At 38.0% G+C, this 22971-nt stretch overlaps 1 protein-coding gene across 1 annotated transcript in view; it reads left to right on the top strand.

Annotated features, from left to right (window-relative positions):
* Positions 1-22971, top strand: part of RLF (RLF zinc finger) — an 83017-nt gene that overhangs the window by 55164 nt on the left and 4882 nt on the right. The window contains exons 6-7 of the mRNA XM_019938048.3: positions 12298-12434; positions 18193-18334. Coding sequence (XP_019793607.1) covers positions 12298-12434; positions 18193-18334 — 279 coding nt within the window. The remainder of the gene's footprint in view (positions 1-12297; positions 12435-18192; positions 18335-22971) is intronic.

Here is a 22971-nt window from a genome sequence, read left to right as displayed (position 1 = left end):
CTTTGTAGAACTCTGGAAATTAACTAAAGGCTTACCATAATCCTGGAAGTTTTATTCAAGAAAAACGCATGAATCTCAGAACAGTGAGCTTGGTGGCATTTTAACTTGCTCTACTTCTCATTTCCCTCTCCCTAGCTTCACAGTAACCTTGAAAACCAGCAGCCTAGCAGCCACCCGAGGAAGCAGAATGGTTTTGGAACTCTGCAAAAGCCCATCCCCACAGAATTGTCACTATTTGACCTACTTGGCAACTTTCTGAAAAGCTGTGTTCTCAGGATTTGTCTTTATTTGACTCAGAGTTCACTCTACCAAAAGTTCTGTCCCGGGGCATTTATCAAAAATAATGATTGGTAATTGTTTAACATGACAGTTGTCTGAGGAGGAATTACCAGTTGGGCTTAACAAGACTGACAAAAAAAATTAAAAAGAAAAACTGGGATATAAGATGTCCATAGAGGACTTAGAAAACCTCTGATATATTCCTAGTACTCTGGCAGGTAACACAAATGTATAGTGCTGTATGTCTGTCAAGGAATGACCCGAGAAGGCTCTAATCCCTCACCTCTTGGTTACCTTGAGGCTTCACACAAGTAGGAAATGAAGGGCAGGTTAGAGCTTTAAACTGCCTTCTGAAATATTGAAAGGATTCCCCAACACACACACACAGCTGCTTGGCAAAAGCAGAGAGACTTGCTTGTTCAAGGCATTTAAGCAACATATTCAGCATCTTGAATTAAGCTAACCAAGCAGACTGTAGTGGCCACACATGACAAAGAATACAGGCTTTACAGAATTATTCCAAAAAAGTCACTAAACAAACAGTAACAATAATAAACCCCAAAGAGGTGAAAGATTCTGATTTCCAGAGTTGCCACAATATATTATTTAAAATATCCACTTATCATTATAAAGAAATATGGTAGTCCATACACAGGGAAAAAGGCAGCCAACAGAAACTTAGGATGCCCAGGTGCTGGACTTGCTAGAAAAGGAACTTTAAATCAGTTGTTGCAAATACACTCAATTTGTGGTAGTTATGTTCTATATAGTCACTGCAAACACTGCATTAGCTTATATTGAATCCATTCCTCCTAGGGGAAATACAAGGTTAGGTTCCTGCAAGCCTCTCGTCACATATGATCAATACATAACCTTGTTATATGTGTGCTTCCATTTAAAGATACCTTATTTAATTTATATTATTGATTTATTAACATTGAACTCATAGCCAACAGCAGTGTAACTCATGCCTGCATGAAACTTTTGCTGTACGCAGACCTCTCACCGTTGTGGCCTCTCCCGTTGCGGAGCACAGGCTCCAGATGCGTGGGCTCAGCGGCCATGGCTCACAGGCCCAGCTGCTCCGCGGCATGTGGGATCTTCCCAGACCGGGGCACAAACCCGTGTCCCCTGCATCAGCAGGTGGACTCCCAATCACTGCGCCACCAGGGAAGCCCCCTGAAACTTATTTAACACATGTATTTTCTCCATAAGGCACATCACAGTCTCTTGCACTTAGGAAATTAGGCAGCACTTTGGCACTACAACTAGGGGCTATTCTAAACAGTGAAATCACCAGTGAAAAATACAAAAACATTAAAGAGTGGCACTAAATAGAACATGAAAAAGATACTTGTTACAGTATGAGAACTGAAACAAAAAGGCAGAGCAACACCTTGTTTGACCTTAGCTGGGAACATGCTCAAGAGAGGATTCAAATTTTTTGCCATTATATGCATGTTCGTGAATGACTGTGATAGCACTGTGAGTATTGAACTTGGGGGTTAAAAATAAATTTCATCAAGTAGGCTAATTTATAAGTACAGAATCTGCAAATAATGAAGATTAACTGTATATTCAAAGAACTAAAGCAACTAAAGAAAAGTATGAGAAAAATGTCTCAAGACGTAGACAATAGCAGTAAAGAAATAGAAAAAAAGAACCAAATAGAGACTGCGGAGTGAAAAAGTACAATAATTGAAATTAATTCACTGAAGAGGCTCAACGTCAGATTTGAATTAGCAGAAGAAGGAATTAGCAAACTTAAGAGAAAGAAGTCAATCGAGATTACTCAGTCTGAGGAACAGAAGAGCCCCAAAATACATGAGCTGGCAGCGTTGAAGGGGGAAATAGACAATTCAAATATAGTAGTTGGAGACTTTAATACCCCACTTTCAGTAGTGGATAAACCAACTAGACAACAAGGAAATGGAAGGCTTGAGCAGTACTATAAACCAACTAGACCTAGCAGACATTTATAGAATATCCAAGAGCAGCAGAATATACATTCTTCTCAAATGCACGTGGATCGTTCTCCAGCATAGACATATGTTAGGCCATAAAACAAACTTTGATAAATTTAAAAGGATTGAAATCATACAAAGTATGTTTTTTGGCCACAGTGGAATGAAATTAGAAATCAGTAGCAGAAGGAAATTTGGGAAAGTCACAGATCTGTGGAGATTAAACAACACCTCAAAATAAGCAGTTGATCAAAGAAAAAAAATGGGAAGTTAGAAAACACATTGGGATGAACGATGAAAACACAACATATTGAAATTTATCGGATGCAACTAAAGCAGCACTTAGGGGAAATTTACGGTTGTACAATGTCAATCTTAAAAAGAAGGATCTTGGGAGTTCCCTGGTGGCCTAGTGGTTAAGATTCTGGGCTTTTACTGCTGTGGCCCAGGTTCAATCCTTGGTCGGAGAACTAAGATCCCCCTGCAAGCTGCGCAAGTGTGGCCAAAAAAAAAGATCTCAAATTAATAACTTAACCATCTGCCCTAAAAGACTAGAAAGAAGAGCAAACTAAACCCAAAGCTAGCAGAAGGAAGGAGATAATAATGATTAGAGTACAAATAAATGAAATAGAGAATACAAAATCAATAGCAAAAAGTAATAAAAGTTTGTTTTTAAAGATCAACAAAATTGATAAACTTTTAGTTAGACTGAACATGAAAAAAAGAATACTCAAATTACTAAAATCAGGAATAAAAGGACATGACTAATGATATTACAGGAATAAAAAGGATTATAAGAGCATACCATGAACAACTATACACCAAAATGTTAGATTTACTTAGATGAAATGGACAAATCTTAGAATGAAACAAACTACTGAAATTAACTCACAAAGAAATTGAATATACTTATGACTAGTAAAGAGATCGAGTAGGTAATTTAAAAACTTCCCACAAAGAGAAGCCCACACCAACATGGCTTCACTGGTCAATTGTACAAAACATACAGAAGAATTTACACCAGTCCCTCGCAAAGTCTTCCAGAAAATAAAAGAGGACGGAATCCTTCCAAACTCATGCAGTGAGGCCATTATTATCCGATAACCACAACCAGACTAAGATAACAAGAGAAAGAGAGGTACAGACCAATATCTGTAACAAATATGGATGCAAAAATCCTCAACAAAATCCAGCAAAACAAATCCAGCAGTATAGAAAAAGGAGTACTGTCTGCCCTCTGTATCCATGGGTTCCACCTCCAACTGTGGATTGAAAATCTTCAGGGGAAGTTTCCAGAAAGTTCCAGAAAGCAAAACTTGAATTTGCCCCCTCCAACAACTATTTCTATAGCATTTACATTGTATTAGGTATTATAAGTATTCTTGAAGTAATTTAAAGTATACAGAAGGATGTGCGTAGGTTATATGTAAATGCTGTGCCATAGAATAAAAGACAAAAGCTACATGTTTGTCACAAGAGACAGAAAAAGCATTTAACTAGATCCTACACCCTTTCGTGTTAAAAACACTCAGCAAACTAGGAATAAGCTGGAAACTTCCTCACCCTGATAAAGAGCATTTGTGGAAACCCACGGCTGACATAATACTTAGTGATGAAAGATTGAGTGGTTTTCCCCAAAGATCAGGGACAAAACAAGAATGTCTGCTTTTGACACTTCTATTCAATATTGTGCTGGAAGCTTTAGCCAGAGCAGTTAGGCAAGAAAATAGTTAAAAGGCATCTAGATTGGAAAGGAAGATGTATGAGTATTTCTAAATTGCATATATCACGATCTTGTATATAAATGATCCTAATAAGATCAATATACAAAAATCATTTTTATTTATGTACATCTAACAATGAACAGTACAAAAAATGTAATTAAGGAAACAATTCCATGTACAATAGCATCAAAAAGAATAAAATATTTAGAATAATTTTTTTTTTTTTTTTTTTTTTTTTTGGTACGCGGGCCTCTCACTGTTGTGGCCTCTCCTGTTGCGGAGCACAGGCTCCGGGCGCGCAAGCTCAGCGGCCATGGCTCACGGGCCCAGCTGCTCCGCGGCATGTGGGATCTTCCCAGACCGGGGCACGAACCCGTGTCCCCTGCATCGGCAGGCGGACTCTCAACCACTGCGCCACCAGGGAAGTCCAGAATAAATTTTTTAAAAGAAGTACAAGACTTGTTTGTATACCGAAGACTTTTTTTTTTTTCTTGCGGTACACGGGCCTCTCACTCTTGTGGCCTCTCCCGTTGCGGAGCACAGGCTCCGGACGCGCAGGCTCAGCGGCCATGGCTCACGGGCCCAGTCGCTCCGCGGCATGTGGGATCTTCCCGCACCGGCGCACGAACCCGCGTCCCCTGCATCGGCAGGCGGACTCTCAGGCACTAGCGCCACCAGGGAAGCCCAGAATAATTTTTTTAAAAGAAGTACAAGACTTGTTTGTATACTGAAGACTTATTTTTATTTTTTATTTTTTTGCTGTACACGGGCCTCTCACTGTTGTGGCCTCTCCCGTTGCGGAGCACAGGCTCCAGACGCGCAGGCTCAGCGGCCATGGCTCACGGGCCCAGCCGCTCCGCGGCATGAGGGATCTTCCCGCACCGGGGCACGAACCTGAGTCCCCTGCTTCGGCAGGCGAACTCTGAACTACTAGCGCCACCAGGGAAGGCCCTGTATACTGAAGACTTTAAAACGTTGTTGAAAGAAGCTAAGTATATGGAACAACATCCCATGTTGTTGGGCCAGAAGATAGTATTGTTAAGATGGAAGTGTTCCTCAAAATGATCCTCAGATTCAGTGCTATCTCTGTCAAAATTCTGCCTTCCTCTCTTGCAGAAATTGATAAGATGATCCTAAAATTCATGTGGAAATTCAAGGGACCCTGGATAGCCAAAACAATCTTGTAAAAAGAACAAAGTAGGAGGACTCACTTCTTTATTTCAGAGCTCACTAAAAATTTTCAGTAATCAAGCCGGTGTTTTCCCGGCAAAAGGGTAGGCGAAAAGATCAATGGACTAAAATTGAAAGTCCAGAAATAGAACTCCCTTGGTGGTCCAGTGGTTAAGACTCTGTGCTTCCAATGCAGGGGCATGGGTTTGATCCCTGGTCGGGGAAGTTCCGCATACTGTGTGGTGCAGCCAAAGAAAAAAAGAGAGAGTCCAGAAATAAGCCCTCACACTTACAGCCAATTGATTTTCTACATGGATGCCAAGATAATTCAATGGGGGAAAGGATAATCTTTTCAGTAGTTCGTTCTTTAACAAATGGGTATCTACTTGTAACAGAATGAAGTTTGACCCTTGATACCACACGTAGAGATTAACTCCAAATGACCTATAGACTTAAATGTAATAGCTAAAACTGTAACATGTTAGAAGAAAATATAGGAATAAATCTTTAAGACCCTGGATTAGGCAGTTGTTTCTTATATGTGACACCAAAAACACAGGTGACAAAAGGAAAAGTAAATAGGACTTCATCCAACTTTGTCACAGTCAAGAAAGTGAAAAGTTGATCCACGGAAGGGGAGAAAATATTTGCAAACCATATACATGTAATATAATCTGATAAAGGACTTGAGCCCAGAATACATGTAGAACTCTTTAATAATCAGTAATCAAAAGACAATTTAATTTTTTAAATGATCAAAGGGTTTTTTTAATCGTTAGATTTTTTTTTTGAGCAGTTTTAGGTTTACAGAAAAATTGAGTGGAAAGTACAGAGTTCCCATATGTTCTCCCTCACCCCCAGAGTCGCCTATTGACGTCTTGCAGCTGGTGTGTTAGATTTATTACAGTAGGTGAGCCAGTACATTATTATTTACTAAAATGCGTAGTTTACATTAGGCTTCACTCTTGGTGTTGTACATTCTATGGCTTTTGACAAACGTATAATGACATGTATCTACCATCACAGAATCATATAGAATAGTGTCACTGCCCTAAAGATTTCCTATACTCTACCTATTCATCCCTCACTCTCTCCTCTCAGGCCCCTGGCAACCACTGATTTTTTCACTGCTTCCATAGTTTTACCTTTTCCGGAATATTACGTAGTTGGAATCATATAGTATGTAGCCTTTTCAGATTGGCTTCAGATTGGCATTGAAGGTTCTTCCATGTTTTTGTCTCTGTCTCTCTTTTTCCCGAGTTATTATCAAACTCATATTGCCCTTATTTAATTTTTTTTTAACCAACCAAAGTCCATGGTTAGGGTTCAGTCTTTGTGCTGTGCATTCTGTAATCTGCAATTCTCAGGCGTCTGATCTTGCTGTTTATTGTATGTGCTGACATTTTCTGGAGTGGCTTGTTTATTTGTGCTTTGTATAGTTTGGGATTGTGAGCCTCAGTTTTGGCGGGTTGAGTGGGGGTAGGGAATACTTTATGTCTTAGAATTCTCATAGGCCTTAGTTAGCATATATCTGTATAAATCATGTTTATGTTTGCTTCTGCCGGGTGATTTAAAGATATTACCAGCCAGAATCTTCTTTTTATTTTATTTGTTTTTCTCAGTTTGGGTTTTTTAGACAATAGTATTATATCAGACTCCAAGTTTGAACGAGGAAAGATTATAAATTCTCAAAATTTTTTTGATCCCACAAGAACCCAGGTTGAGGTGGACAAATACATTTTCCTGTTATATCCCTGCCCCCCCCCCCCGCCCACCTTTTTTTAGTCTACACTTTCTCTGAGTTTTTAGTTCTTCAGGGGTTCCAACTTTATGCCAAAGGGCTCAGTGCCAACTTCTCAGGTTCAGGCTTTATCATCTCCTAACCACGACTTGTAAAACCCAAGCCTCTTAGTGAAATTATCTATAACCCAGCAAGTTAAGGCAGTTGTCCATTCACACTTAAACTTCTTTCTTGAGTTTTCAGCTATGTATTTAGGAAACATATTTGTTGTGTTTTATCCAGGATTTCTAAGTGCTTTGTCACAGGAGAATTTTAAGCCATTATTCTTTTTTTTTTTTTTTTTGTGATATGTGGACCTCTCACCGTTGTGGCCTCTCCCGTTGCGGAGCACAGGCTCAACGGCCATGGCTCACGGACCTAGCCGCTCCGCGGCATGTGGGATCTTCCCGGACCGGGACACGAACCCGTGTCCCCTGCATCAGCAGGTGGACTCTCAACCACTGTGCCACCAGGGGAGCCCTTAAGCCATTATTCTTGTTAAGTCCAACTCTTTGTTTTTATTCCTTATTCAGCACCAGGGCTGGCAGGAAAGTATGTAACCATTATATATAAAATTCATAGGGTGGGGCTTCCCTGGTGGCGCAGTGGCTGAGAGTCCGCCTGCCAATGCAGGGGACGCGGGTTCGTGCCCCAGTCCGGGAAGATCCCACATGCCGCGGAGCGGCTGGGCCCCTGAGCCATGGCCGCTGAGCCTGCGCGTCCGGAGCCTGTGTTCCTGAACAGGAGAGGCCACAACAGTGAGAGGCCCGCGTACCGCAAAAAAAAAAAAAATTCATAGGGTAAGGTGATATGTTTTCATCTTTGACACCTGAGTTCCCAGCATTAGCCACTTCTTGTCTGTATCCTAAAAATTTTTGATTCTGGTGAATTCCAATGTCATTGATAGTGCTTATGCATGATTTATATTTTTGTATCATTAAGTTTATCAGACTTTCGTTATGAGGTAGACCTTGATAAGGAAAGATCTGAGGGGACTGGTGAGGATTTGAAAGAGGCTTAAGGTGAGAACATGGTGTGGAATGAATGAGCCTGAATAGTCTTTCACATGCTTCTGAGTTCTTGGCTGGTTCTGCTCACTATCCATTCATTTTGATTCAGTAAATGTTTATTGACTACCCTTGGACATAGAACAGTCACCATATTCCAAGCCTTCAAAGAGCACACAGTAATAAGGTATTATCATTTCCACTGTTAAAGCATCTCACTGTAGCATAGTGGCTAAGAGTATGGACTCTGGAGCCAGATTATCTGGGGTAGATCTGGGGATGTTTATGTGAATTTGTAGAACAGTACCTGACATATAGTAATGCTGTATAAGATTTAGAAGTATTATTATCATTATTATTACTTTTTCACTGCCTTTTTTTTTTTTTTTTTTTTTTTGCGGTACGCGGGCCTCTCACTGTTGCGGCCTCTCCTGTTGCGGAGCACAGGCTCCGGACGCGCAGGCTCAGTGGCCATGGCTCATGGGCCTAGCCGCTCCGCGGCATGTGGGATCTTCCCGGACCGGGGCACGAACCCGTGTCCCCTGCACTGGCAGGCGGACTCTCAACCACTGTGCCACGAGGGAGGCCCCATCACTGCCTTTTTTTTTTTCTTCTTCACATCTCCTTATTGCTCTCTTTGCCTCGACAATCCACTTACCCTCTCCTGTCTATCTTGTGGACTGATAAAAACTCTTGCTTAAGTCACACCAGAATATTAGGGTAAAATAACAGGTATACAATCAACACAATCCCACCTTTCTTTAAAATAGGTACATATTTGCAGTAGTCATATATTGTTTGCTATACAGTTAGTGTGTATAGACAGAATACTGGAGTAAAACTCACATTGGTTATTATTGAGTTGTAAGATCTAAGGCTAATTTTTATTCTCTATATTTTTCAGGTTTTCTATTATAAACATTTTTATAATCAGGAGAAATCTAATAAATAGAAGCTAATCAAACTAAAAACTATACTGATTTCAAGTCATTTCTTTCAGATATATATCCAGAAAGCCTTGCCAGTCTTACAGATCTTACCATGTTGATAAAATGAGAAAATACAATAAAAGTTATTTGAAATGGATAAAAAATATTCTAGAAGTATAAGTTGTGTGTTATTTCCATTCTGATTTATATGTCTGGCATAGAGAGCTGCTCATGCTATTTCTCAGCTTGGAGATGTTATATTGCTGCCAAAATTGAATTTTAGAATTCTTGGTTTTCAGCAGGAGCTTTAACATGGTGTGGATAGTAGGTGGTGGTTGTTCTGGAACAGCTGGTTTTACTTGCTGTGAATTCTCACTTTGGTCCTTCAGTCAGTACAATTAGAAGTGGCTCTGTGGTGAGCATTTCCTCTCTGCATGACCCTTCTGATTCATTCAGCTATGGATGAGGATATGGTTGTTTAGGGCATCAGTATAATTCCATCTTCATAATGTATGATGTTATTCTTTTCCCTGAAACCTGAGTTTAACTTTAATTATGTTTAGGCTTTAACAACTTAACTTTCCCTCCCAATACTCGTTAGATACAAATTTACATCGAGTGATTTTGCATCTGAGAGTGATCTTTTGAAATACTTTCTAGTATTCTTTTTTTTTTTTTTTTTGGCAGTATGCAGGCCTCTCACTGCCATGGCCTCTCCCGCTGCGGAGCACAGGCTCCGGATGCGCAGGCCCAGCGGCCATGGCTCACGGGCCCAGGCGTTCCACAGCATGTGGGATCTTCCTGGACTGGGGCACGAACCCGTGTCCCCTGCATCGGCAGGTGGACTCTCAACCACTGCACCACCAGGGAAGCCCACTTTCTAGTATTCTTAAGGTTCACCTTCTTTTTTATTTTTTCTTTTTAAAATTTATATATTTTGTGAAAACAATTTTTTTGTCTAGCATTTTATTACTTTTAATGAAAATAATTTTCTTTTTTTTTTGCGGTACGCAGGCCTCTCACTGTGTGGCCTCTCTCATGGCGGAGCACAGGCTGCAGCCGCACAGGCTCAGCAGCCATGACTCATGGGCCCAGCCGCTGCGCGGCATGTGGGATCTTCCCAGTCCGGGGCATGAACCCGTGTCCCCTGCATCGGCAGGCGGACTCTCAACCACTGCGCCACCAGGGAAGCCCAATGAAAACAATTTTTAACAGCACTTTTAAAGTGCTTCCTTTTTGCCAATCCCTTTTTTTTAAAATTTAATTTTATTTATTTTTGGCTGTGCTGGGTCTTCGTTGCTGCGCGCGGGCTTTCTCTAGTAGCAGCGAGCGGGGGCTGCTCTTCGTTGCGGTGCGCCAACTTCTCACTGCGCTGGCTTCTCTTGTTGCAGAGCGTGGGCTCTAGGCGCGTGGGCTTCAGTAGTTGTGGCTCGCGGACTCTAGAGCGCAGGCTCAGTAGTTGTGGCGCACAGGCTTAGTTGCTCCACGGCATGTGGGATCATCCCGGACTAGGGCTGGAACCCGTGTCCCCTGCATTGGCAGGCGGATTCTTAACCACTGCACCACTAGGGAAACCCTGCCAATCCCTTTTAATACATATATATTTTTTAAATTTAGCTCTAATAGGTACACATAGCACATTTTTAGAAATTGAGGTATAATTGACATATATTAGTTTTAGGTGTGCATCGTGATTCAGTACTTGTATATATTGTGAAATGATCATCACAATAAAGCTAGATAACATCTGTCACCATACATAGTTACAAAAAATTTTTTTCTTGTGATGAGAACTTTTAAGATAAACTCTCGGCAACTTTCAGATATGCAATATGGTATTATTAACTATAGTCACTGTGCTGTACTGAAACATGTTAAAAATTCTTATAATAACTATGAGGAAGGTTCTGTTATTCCCATTTTAAAGATGAGGAAACTGAGGCACTAAGTTACTGAGAAGTTACGTAACTTATCCAGGATCACACAGCTAGTAGCTATAGAGCTGGGAAGAGAATGTATATATAGTCTGGTTCTACAATAATTGCTTTTAACCACTGCACTACACTGCTTATTATGTCATTGCATTGTCTTTCCAAAGATTAGAAAACACAGTATTAAATAAGTTTCACTTTTTAAACATGAACTTTTTACCTTTAAATTAAACGTGATTCATTTATTCCATTTATCAGCACGTATTTACTGAGTGTCTTTTATGTTCCAGACACTGTGATAAGTGCTGAGTTTTGAACAAGATGTACATAATCCTGACCACATGGATTTTATATTCTAGCAGAGAAGACATGCTAATAAGTTGTTCAACTAATGATTGAATTGCAGCTGTGGTAAATGCTGCAAAGGAGAATTTGAGAGTAGAGTTTTTGCCAGGGATTCAAACCTGCTTTTAGCAGTTAGGGAAGGATTCAGTGAGAAAATGGCATTTGAGCTAAGCTGAGAAAGAAGCCTTTCTTTGCCTACCTGAGGGTGTAACTAAAATTAGAGACTTAGAACCACCAGAGTGGTTCTGCATAGCACTCTGGAAGGAGATGAGCTAAACTCTATATGCCTCATTTGCCCTGATACACACTTCATTTGTCCTGAAAGTATCACTGTTTTGTATATTTGGTGCCTAGTATAATTGACATTTATAATGCTGACACAGTCATGAAATAGACTCTGTTCTTCATATTCTGTTTATTAAGACAGGGAAATGATAAAATAGAGAGTGAGAAAGGGTCTTCAGAAGTCTTAATCTACTGTTTTACCACTATACAAAAAGAGCCCCGGAAAATTCTACTGATTTGCCCAGAGGTTGGTTGTTTTTGTTTTTTTTTTAAGATTCCTATAAATAGTGTAAATGAAAAAGATGTGTTTCGAAAAGTGTTTTAGTTGTGTGAAAAACTCAGTTATACGAAATAGTTTTTCCTTAATTACATGAGAAAATGATATGTTGATATAGTATTTATATTTAAAAGTTTCTCAGCTGGCCTCCTTTAGCCCTACTGGGAATAAGGGTAAGCTTGTTATTTTTCTGTATAACTAGAGGGACTTGAATTAAATTGAAAAAGAAAGAAAAAACAGGGGAAAAAAAGTTGATGGTACTAAAGGTGAAAATAACCTGAAGTTATACATGATTTGATTCTTTTATATAGTAACAATGTTCATGAGTAATTTTTTTAACTGTACAAAAATGTTTTATCTGTGTTGGGACTGCAGTGAAACTTCCTCATAGCATCTGTTCTCTTCTCTGTTTAATAATTTCTTATATGAAATTTTTATTCCAGAAGACTCAGCTATTAGTTAGTAGAAGAAAATTATATCTCCCTTAATTCTTGCCTCATCAATTACCAAAGATAGAAAATGTTACAAAGAAGCTTCATGTTATATAACAAAGTTTACAGAAAAGTCACCATTTTCTTTTTGACTTAGTCATCTCATTTTTGATAGATTGCAAAGGTCGACTGCAAGGAGGTACTAGACATCATATGTAATCTGGAATCCGAGGGTCAGGATAACACAGCATTTGTTCTTTGTACGACTTACCTTACCCAGCAGCTCCAAACTGCAAGTGTATATTGTTCTTGGTAAGTATATTTAGTTTTTTATTCCCTTTATTTGTTAGTACATAGTATATAGCATTTAAGGTTTATGTAAAATGTTGGTTTATTTCAAACTTGAAGACTAAGCAGATTAAATGTGACATGAGAATTAAATCTTTCTTAAAAGCTAAACCATTCAATTAAAAATATTATTGGTTTAATCTTTTCCAGGAGAGTCCAAAAATAAAGAAAGAGTAAAAAGTCTGAGCTCCTCTTGATTATTCCATGGAGAGTTGTCTGTTAACTTCAATATATATCTTCTTCTTTGAAGATAAAATTATGGCCGTGTAAACCAAATTGGCGTTAGGTTGTTTTCCTTTACATTTATTACATCTTCTGATAGTCACTTTTCCCGTCTTATTTGGAAACTCACTAATTATCTAGGTTTCTAGGTCAAACTTGCACTAGAGAAGGAAACCCATTTGAATTGTAATCTTTTTTTGCAACTTTGGTACTATTTAGCACAATTGCATTATTTGGTTTTAATTCAATTTATATCTTGTTTGCCTACAGAGTACTTAGTTGCTAAAAAGGTCACAGTAAGTGTAACCCTTGGTTCTTTCATCCTAACTGTATTGAAACTATTTAGGACAGCAGGACAAATGTGGTACACAGGAAACCTCTAAAATGCAAGACTCTATGGATAAGTATCAGATTAGTGGTACAGAAAACACTGTAAGAGATTAGAGAAGGGTGCTCACTGTACACCAGTGTTTAAGGAAGGTGTCAGGGAGGAGGTAGTATTTGAGCTTTAATTCAAAGAATGGGTTGGATTTGCATAACCTTGATTAGAGGAGCTTCTAAGAATGGCTTGAAGTTGGAAGTAAGCATTTTGTATATAGGAAAACCTAATAAAACCTTTCATATACTTCAGCCCTTATTGATCTTCCTTTGGAGCATCTGTGTATATCTATAAAGTTTTATAATTATTAGTGTTTTTTATGTTGCTGTATTTCTTTTTATTTACTAATTTTTATACAAATACTATTTGAGTTCCTTAAATTATCTCTCCCAATCCTCCTAATAATCATTGTACAGATAAGGCAGTGGAGGATCAACAGGATCTGGGAAGTCTTATAATTGCCCACAGTCTCAGAGCTAAAGTGGTAGAGAGAGAGTAAAGCCCAGGCGTTTTGACCCCTAATACAGTGCTTTTCTTCTGTGCAGTTGTTTCCTTGGCACAGGGACAGAATTCACATCACAGTCTTCTGCTAAGTCCTCTGTGCCAGACTTATATCTCCTCTGAGAAAGGAGATACTGGGATAGGGGCTTAAATATCATTGTGGGCATTTTGTTAGCTAACCAAAAAAAAAAAGGTGCTATAAGTAAAAAGAATTTTAGCAGAGCAGTGAGATTTTTGATCATTATCAAGTAGAAGAATTTGTTTTTCATTCATTAGAGATTTAACCTCAGTAAAGCAGATGTATTTACTTGTGGAATAACCCCTATTTTTTCTTTTTACAGTTGTTTTCTTTGCCTATAATGAAAAAAATATCTGCTAGCTATAGCGAGGTTTTTAGTGCAAAGAATACATTAAATCACATATGGGATGTGTTACAGATTATAAAGTGTTTTTCAAACTATAGTCACACAGTTCTTTTAATATTCTTGATATAGCTTCCCTTTTTTTTTAGTGAGTCTAGGATTAATGCTGTTCTCCTGCAGCAGGAAGGGATTAAAAGGGATTTCCCTCTTATTGGCCTCCTGAGGAGCTATAATGAGTAAAGGAGAGGAAAGAAAATCTTAAATCACTTCACACTTTGTTAAAAGTAAGCTTCTTCCAAGCAATTCAGAGGGAAATAGAATATAAAATTTTAGAATTTTAAAACATTTTTTTCGCCCTTCTGTTGTTTTCAAAGGCTTTGGGGGTGGGTGGGTGGGGAGGCGGTGGTAGTGGGATATTGGAGTTAGCATAGCCATAACATAAAAACAGTGAATTTTACTAAGGAAAATGAGTCCCAGGAATTCTGTTCAAATAGGATAGGTTCTTTTGTTGTGCTAGAGGTGTCCTGTGTTGAAGATAGTAGGCTATTTGGGAGTATTTGTCTAGAAAAGAAAAAAATTTTTTATTAATTGGTATTTTATTGATGACAGTAAAGTTGGAATATGATAATAAAAGCAGGCACTTATTTTAAATACACATATTAGAATTTATTAAGTGTCATTCTCGAATTTGGTCACCATTGAAGATATTTGAAAGGGAAACTATGTAACTATCACCCAAAACAGTTTTTTATTCTTTTAAATTTCCTTCAGAGACATTTACAAATTACAATAAAATATATCATTACTTTATAGCAATTACCATATTACTGATCTCAAAATGTATATCACTCAGCTTATTCATTAAGCTTAACCCCGAAAGATTTTTGGCTATTTGCAAAAATCAAAGAAGTGCTGGAGGAATGAGTTCCCTATATTTGTCTAGCAATGGTAACATAATTAGAGTAGCCATGCAAGTGAGAAAGATAACCCTTTTGAATGGGACAGTGTACATACAGATGTGTAATTGCTGCTGCTTCTTTAAAATAAAATGATACAGTTGAACCTTAAACCTCTACACTAAGCTTTCAGTGAGTATTTGATAGGTTGACCTTTGGTTTCTGTAACACCTCTGAGCTTTAAATCTTTTATGTTGTATGTTTGTGTTTCTTCAGATGTAATTTCGTGTCGCTTCTCTCCCAACTAGACTGTGATATACCAGGGTCGTCATGTATGTTGTCTAATTTACAATTCAGTCCCCAGCACCTGGCGAAGACCAGATCCAGATATCCATTCATGTTTTATTTAACTGAATTTTTTAGAGGAAAAATGAAGTCATGAGAATCATCTGTATTTGCAGGAGCCCTCTTTAGGGAGTGGTCATTCCTTAATTCCACGAAGTTTTCTTTGCCTCATTTCTAAAATACCTAAATTCTAGATCACAGTTTGACACTGTGGGCCTCCTGCTTTGCAGAAACAGTGCAGTTTAAGGTTCTTGCTTGGTAGCTAGATGTCTACCAAAATGTGTTTCCTACTATTAATAGAACTAAATTTCCTCTCCAATTTTTATGAATTTGTATATAATTTGTTGTCTTGAGGTAGGCGGTGGGCTAATTTGAGGGTGCAGTAAATCATCTGAAGCATCCATATAGTAGAATCATTTTCAATACATTCTTTAATGGTGGTCCATTTTTTAAAAAATCACATCATTGTAGTGGTTGAAGAAGTATTGTCCTAGTGCATGTATGATCCAGGAGGCTATAAGTTGCTGTTGGTGGTTTCATTGTTCCAGTGTGCAGATTTGAATGGATGATTAAAGTGACATCTTGGCATTCTCACTAGTAATCCACCGGTTTTCATGGTGTCAGGCATGTTTGTATGTTTGGGTGGGTAATAGTAGTTTTAGTTTGTTTTGGTAATAGTTTTAAATCGCTCAGTTGTAACTGTGGAAATAAGTGTACAAATATAAAACACGTGATAGAAATGTTCTTTTTTGATCGTGGTTATTTGGAGTTAACTAGAGTTTGAAATATTAGATTTGGAATAAATCAAGCCCTAGACATTCTGATTTTTTTTAAAAAAGTCATTTTGAGAGACTTTAATTCTCAACCTGCCTTTTATCACTTTATCAGATTTGCCTAACTTTAAACTTGTAGCTAGCTGGTGAATTTTAGATAGTAGATATCCTTTACCCTTTTATCTTCATAATCAGGTTTTACTAGCTTTGATAATTTTGTTCTTTTCAGATAGCATAGATTTCACATATATTTTGGTAGGTACTTACTTTATCTGAGAGCATATGTAATTCTCCATTTCCTTTGTTATTCAGAATTTTGCATTATTCTCTAAAGTTTTATAAGTAACATGCTTACATGTGAATGAAGCAGTCTTCTAAGTTTAAAAATGAACAGTCACCCCAGTTACTTGCCTGCCTGGTAGCTGTTCTCAGTTTTTACTTTTTCTGGTTAGGAAAGCAATGCTAGTCACCAAACACAAATATTTAAAGGCATTTTAAGTTAATTTTACTTGTTATATATAGCTCAAATTTTCCATCATTAAATATTATAAGCTTTAATCATATATGTCTTGAGACATATTTATTTCAATCTTTGAAGCAAGTTTTATATCTACGTAAGAATTTTACCATATGAGAATCCCAGTTACCTCCTTAAAAATGTAAGAAAATACGTTCTGTTAAACATGTTTGTTTTTAAATCTATTATAAAAAGAGGTGTATTCATTTCTTAAGCTTTGGGTTTGTATCGTTTCCTGGAATAGTCTGTGTTAATAGCAATAATAGGATATTAGTGTTCTAAAACAGGCTCATGAAAATAATATTATTTTTTAATGGAAATCATTTAACAAATACACAGTATCCATTGAGGTTGTACAGAAAAGAGTCACGTTAAAACTTTTTTTTTTTAATAAATTTATTTATTTATTTTTGGCTGTGTTGGGTCTTCGTTTCTGTGCGAGGGCTTTCTCCACTTGCGGCGAACGGGGGCCACTCTTCATCGCGGTGCGTGGGCCTCTCACTGTCACGGCCTCTCCAGGCTCCAGACGCGCAGGCTCAGTAGTTGCGGCACACGGGCTTAGTTGCTCCGCGGCATGTGGTATCTTCCCAGATCAGGTCTCGAACCCGTGTCCCCTGCATTGGCAGGCAGATTCTTAACCACTGCGCCACCAGGGAAGCCCTAAAAATTTTTTTAAAATAAATTTATTTATTTTATTTTTGGCTACGTTGGGTCTTCGTTGCTGCACAAGGGCTTTCTCTAGTTGCAGCAAACAGGGGCTACTCTTGGCTGCAGTGCGCGGGCTTCTCGTTGCATTGGCTTCTCTTGTTGCGGAGCACGGGCTCTAGGTGTGCAGGCTTCAGTAGTTGCGGCGCACAAGCTTGGTTGCTCCGTGGCATGTGGGATCTTCCCGGACCAGGGCTCGAACCCGTGTCACCTTCATTGGCAGGTGGATTCTTAACCACTGCCCCACCAGGGAAGTCCCCAGTCATGTTTTTTAAAGTGATAGCATTCTCTTCTGTTTTGCTAAGGAACTTTCCTTGAATTCACATTTCATATTAACATTAGCATTTCTATTCTGGGCATTTGTTGAGTTTCTAGTGCTTTTCCTTTAGAGTTTTCTCTTAGCCCATTCAGTACTTTTATTTAACTTATTCTTTTCAAGCTTTTCTTAGTTTTTATAATGAATATTCGTGGGATTCTTGTATTTTAGCCATTTCCAAGAGTGCCATTTTAATAATTTTATTAGTAATATTTAAGATATTATCATTCCAAGATACAGGCCTAAGTAGCATCATGACATTTTAGAGATGTAAAGGGCCCATGAGATTAACGTGGTGAAGTACTATACCATTAGAATATTTCATAGTTGTATACACTTTGTTGGCAGCGTATTGATGTCTGATGATCCTTGCGCACTAGGACAGGGCTTAATTCAGTCAGTATAATTACCAGTGTAAGGGGTAAAACCTTTTGGAACAAGATGGGATCTAAGTAAGTCTTTGAAAATGTCAGCATAAAGGAAGTAGTCTTTTGTTGTTTTTATTTTTGCGCAGGTACAAAGAAGAAAGAAGTGGGGGAATTTTCAAGGAGGATTCTTCTTAATAATTTTACTAGTTTGAGAGGAAGCAGAATATAGAGTTTTTTTCTTCTAGGTTTTACTTACTGTCACTTTTTCACAAACCAAAAAATTGGGGTAGCAAATACCAGTTGCTTTAAATGTTTTACCATAATCTTTCTTTTTATAGGGAATTGACTCTCTTTTGGAGTAAACTGCAAAGAAGAATCGATCCTTCTATAGACACTTTTTTGGAGCGCTGTCGTCAGTTTGGTGTCATAGCTAAAACACAGCAGCATTTATTTTGCCTGATTAGAGTTATACAAACTGAAGTGAGTAATTTATGCTTTTTATGCTGATTGTTGTGGAGGGAAGAAATGAGTGGGGAGATAACTTCTCAGGAAACTCCTTTTAAATAAGGGAAAATGAGAAATAATGGGGTTTAATAAGGTTATGGAATGGGACATATCTAGCTGTTTCTACAGACTTACTTCCTAGGAATCTACAATTTTTTTTCATGGGAAATAGTGATTGACTTGACAGACCACTGGAGGAGGGAAAGATTATGTTTCTTGGTTGTCACCTCAACCACCCTATATCTCCTTTTCCTAGAACAGTGTTCTGTATTTTATACAGGCATGTTTGTTTGCAAATTAATATAATAATTATAAAGAAAGAAAGTAAAATTGTATTTTTCAGCTCCTTCAGGATGGAGTGATAGATTCTAGGTTTTAGACTAACAGAACATTTCCAGAATCGACTGTACACAAATTATAAACTGTGCAAATTAGGAAACAAGTTAGGTTTTTTTCGTTTTTTGTTTTTCTTAAAGAAATAAATATTTCCTAAAATGAAATGAAGTGCCTTGTTTTTTTAGTTCAGCCCCATAAATGTATGCTAAGACTGCCAGCCTGGAGATTTGAGGTGATTCTTATGCTATGTTCTGTTTCTGTTTTGTTTTTAATACCTACTCATGACTGAGATCTGTATATACCCATATCTATAATGGTTTATGCGTATGTTTTATGGGTTACATCTTTGACAACATCCAGGGATTGTTTATACTAAAGTCAAGGCACAGTTGTATCTTTGATACCTCCCATCTCCTTTAATGTAACCTTCCATATCCTATACTTTATTTGAAATACGTGTATCTAGTCTTCTCCGGTGAAGACAGGAAAAGGTAAAAGTTGTCTGAAGCAAATTCATGGTCAGATAAGCTAGGTGATAATTATTTCTAATCACTGCAAATGAAGTTGTGTCTCCTATCTCATAGAGAACATGTTCAAGTAATTACAGAACTTGCCTTGTTTAAAAAAAATTAGTGGTACAACTGGCCTTTAAAAAGTTGTTGTTTTTTTCCCAATCTTTAAGGGAAGTATGAATTTTCTGTTGCTGCATAACAGATTACCACAACTTAGCACTTCAGTTAACACCCATTTATTAGCTCACAGTTTTGTAGGGCAGAAGTCCAGCACAGTGTGGCATGGTTCACTGCTCAGTATCACAAGGCTGAAAATGAGGTGTTGGCCAGGCTGAGTTTTTATCTGGAGGCTCTGTGGAAAATCCACTTCTAAGCTCATTTTTATTGTTGACAGAATTCAGTTCCTTTCAGTTATAGGGCTGAAGTCCTCATTTTCTTGCTGGCTGTCAGCCACAGTCTGTTTTCAGCTCCTAGAAGCCACCCTCATGCCATTCCTTCATTTTCAATCCAGCAAAGGCACTAGGAGTTCTTCAAATCTGACCTCCTCTACCTCTGACTTCCAGATCTAGATTTAAAGGGCTTGAGTGATTAGGTCAGGTCTAGGTAATCCACTTGTCTTAAGATCAGTGGATTTGAGGCTTTAATTACATCTGCAAAGTCCCTTTTGCCATGTAACGTAACATAATTATAGGAATGATATTTATAGGTTCTGCTTATACTCAAAGCAAGGAGATTATACAAAAGTGAAGGTCAGTGGGGGTCATCTTAGATTTCTGTTTACCTCAAGGAACCACAAAAAATGGGAAAGATGCTAGAGGATTAGGGAAGGTGGGCTTCTGACACAGACCAAGGAATTTGCTGTCCATTTGTATAACCAAAACCCATTTCTTTTTCATCTCAGTCTAGGACATTTTCCACTGTAATCCTTGTTTATATTTGTCCTGAAGGGTAGGAAAATTATGGACTGGTAGGTGGAAGGGGAGTGAATGTGGAATTCTTTTCAAATTGAGAGACTTAACCTCTAGCTTTTTAAAAGAGAGGTGATCTAACCTGTATCAGTTGGGATGTAGTTCTGCTGTGAATGGTAGATATCCCACAGTGATAGCGGTGTAAAGAAGATAGAAGTTTCTCCCTCTCCTATACAGGTAGATAACCCAGGTAGACAGGCCAGGGTTGCTCTCATGGCTCCACATATCAGAAACCCAGGTTCCTTTTATCTGCTGTTAACACTTAGCTTCCATCTCATATTCCAATCCCAGCTATAATGTCTCCATTCCAGATAGCGAGAAGTGGAGTGGAGAGCAAACCACACTATGACACACCTTTTCCCCCACTCCTTCCAACACACACACACACACACACACACAGACACACACACACAGACACACACACACACAGACACGGTTACATCTAGCTGCAGGGGAAAGCTAGGAGATATATTGATTATTTGATTATTCCAGGTGACTTTGTAACCAGATAAAACCAGGTGTTCTGTTTTTGTAAAAGAAGAGGTGAAATGATATTAGCACAGCTAGCAACCTTGCGAAGGAAAAGGTTAATGATGCTGAAAAGCTTTTGTGGACGTTGGGTCTCTTGCGGAAGGAGGGCCTTGTAATAGAACCTCCTTATGTTCTGGGCTTCAGTTTTCTGTAAACAAAGAGCTTAAACCAAATGATCAATTAAAAGTGCTCAGAGTTGTTAAATTTTGATTCTGTGACTTGAGAAAGTCATATTGGAAGGGATGACTTTAGAGAATCCAGGGTCTCTCTCAAGACTTCAAAAATAGTATGACAGAAGAAAGGATGTGGATGTGGTTATATTTGAAGTAGAAGGCATAAGAAGAGGGATAATCTTGAAGCCAGTTTATTTGGCCTTAGGGCCCTTTTTGGTGGAACATATAAGTAGTACTGTTTTGCAAAACATGACTTTATTTAGTTTAATCCTTTCTCTTTAGTAATAAAGAAGCTGAAAATTAGAGATGCGTGACTTTTGGAGAAAGTCTGTTAAGTTTTAAAATCATAGGTTCTTAACAAGTTACTTAACCCCTTTGGAAGACTGTGAGATAAACAGCAAAGAATGTGTGTTGTTTCTTAAACAGCCTAATGTAGTTGAAATGGTAAAATTTGTGAAATCATTAAGAACACTTTTCAAAAAAAAAATAACTACCATTATACATTCTGAACAGATATACCAAGAAGTTACTTGTTAAAGGAGTGATGAATAAATTAGAATTAGGATATGGAATGTGGAGCTGAATTTTGAAGAAACTGATAGATATGAATAATTTGTTAGGTTTTAAACCAGGAAGCTGAAGAAGTGCCTTGGCGTATTGTATCAAGGGCACATGGGATATCGCCAAGTCAATTAACTTTGGAGTTGGTATAGAGTGTAAAGTGGTTAAGACTCAGACGCTGGGAAAAGATGCTTTAAGTTTAAATTCTTGCTCCTCTGCTCACTAGCTGGTGACATTGGCAACTAATTTTCTGAGCCTTGGTTCCTTCATCTATAAAATGAGGATGATGTATGCAAAAAGTTTATTTAGAATAGTGGCTAGGATGTAGTAAAAGTTTATTTAGAATAGTGCCTAGGATGTAGTAAGGAGTCTGTAACTTGATGGTAATTATTTCTTTGTGTTCTCAACATTTAGAATGGTGCCCAATGAGAATAATTGCTTAGCAAATTGATGTTTGAACAGTGGAATTTATCCTCAAATATTTTATGGGGTTCTGTTGAATATTTACTATGTTCCAACATTGTAATACTCATTTTGTGTTACCTTATTTCATTTTTATAACAGCATTAGGAGGAAAATCCAATACTGCCACTATAATTATCATTGTACAGATGAGGAAACTGAGGCTTAGAGGAGTTAAAAACTTCTCACTGTAGTGAAGCTGGGGTTCAAAGTCAGTCAGAGTCATACTCAAAATTCTGTGCTCTTAAGTACTGTATTTTAAGCCACTCTGCCATAAGATCTTCCTTTTCTTGGTTTATATTATTTTCACGCACCCTTTCAGCCTCTCACATGAAAGAATCATCTTAAATGCACTTACCTTTTATCATATACAACCAGATCTTTTTTGTGATTTTTTGACTGATTTCTGAGAACCTCCTGCTATAGAGAAATTTTCTGTTGTTTTTCCATGGGAAACTGAGATTTCAGTACACCTGTAACTATAGAGTATTAATTCTTTTAGGAGGAAATGGAAAGGATCGTTTATTCTAAGCCTTGAGGTTTTGAAAACACCCAATTGTTCATGACATAGACATATGAGTTTTTTAAATTTAATTCAATCTTAGACCCACTTTTATGCATGTGTTTCCTCTTGCACCCATTTATTTAAGCCCTATCCTTCCTGCCCAGCTTGAGACAATTCTTTTTTGAATCCTTCAGTGACCTTATTTATCCTGACTGAGCTCCTTTGCATTTATGTGCTTTTATACATTTGGCACACAGATAAATTCCTTGAGGGTTAAGGACTGCTTTAATATGCAGTGCCTTATAAAGTTGGATACTCTATAAATGTACATTGTTGTTGTTCATGGTTGTAACATCTAATCCAGTCCTTTGCATGTTGAAAGAAGGAGGATCTAAATGTAACTTGCAGGAAGAAAGATTTAAGAACTTTAAGTTTTAAGAAGTAAGTGTGTGTGTGTGTGTGTGTGTGTGTGTGTGTGTGTGTGTGTGTGTGTCTTATCAGTGAAAGTTATGTAATGTTTCCAAACTGGGGAAAAAAAACCTTTTCTTCCCTATTTTTCTTAACA

The sequence above is a fragment of the Tursiops truncatus genome, chromosome 1, assembly GCF_011762595.2.
Source record: "Tursiops truncatus isolate mTurTru1 chromosome 1, mTurTru1.mat.Y, whole genome shotgun sequence".
Classification (NCBI taxonomy): domain Eukaryota; kingdom Metazoa; phylum Chordata; class Mammalia; order Artiodactyla; family Delphinidae; genus Tursiops; species Tursiops truncatus.
Note: the sequence above shows the minus strand (reverse complement) of the source record. Positions and strands in the feature narration are given on the sequence as shown.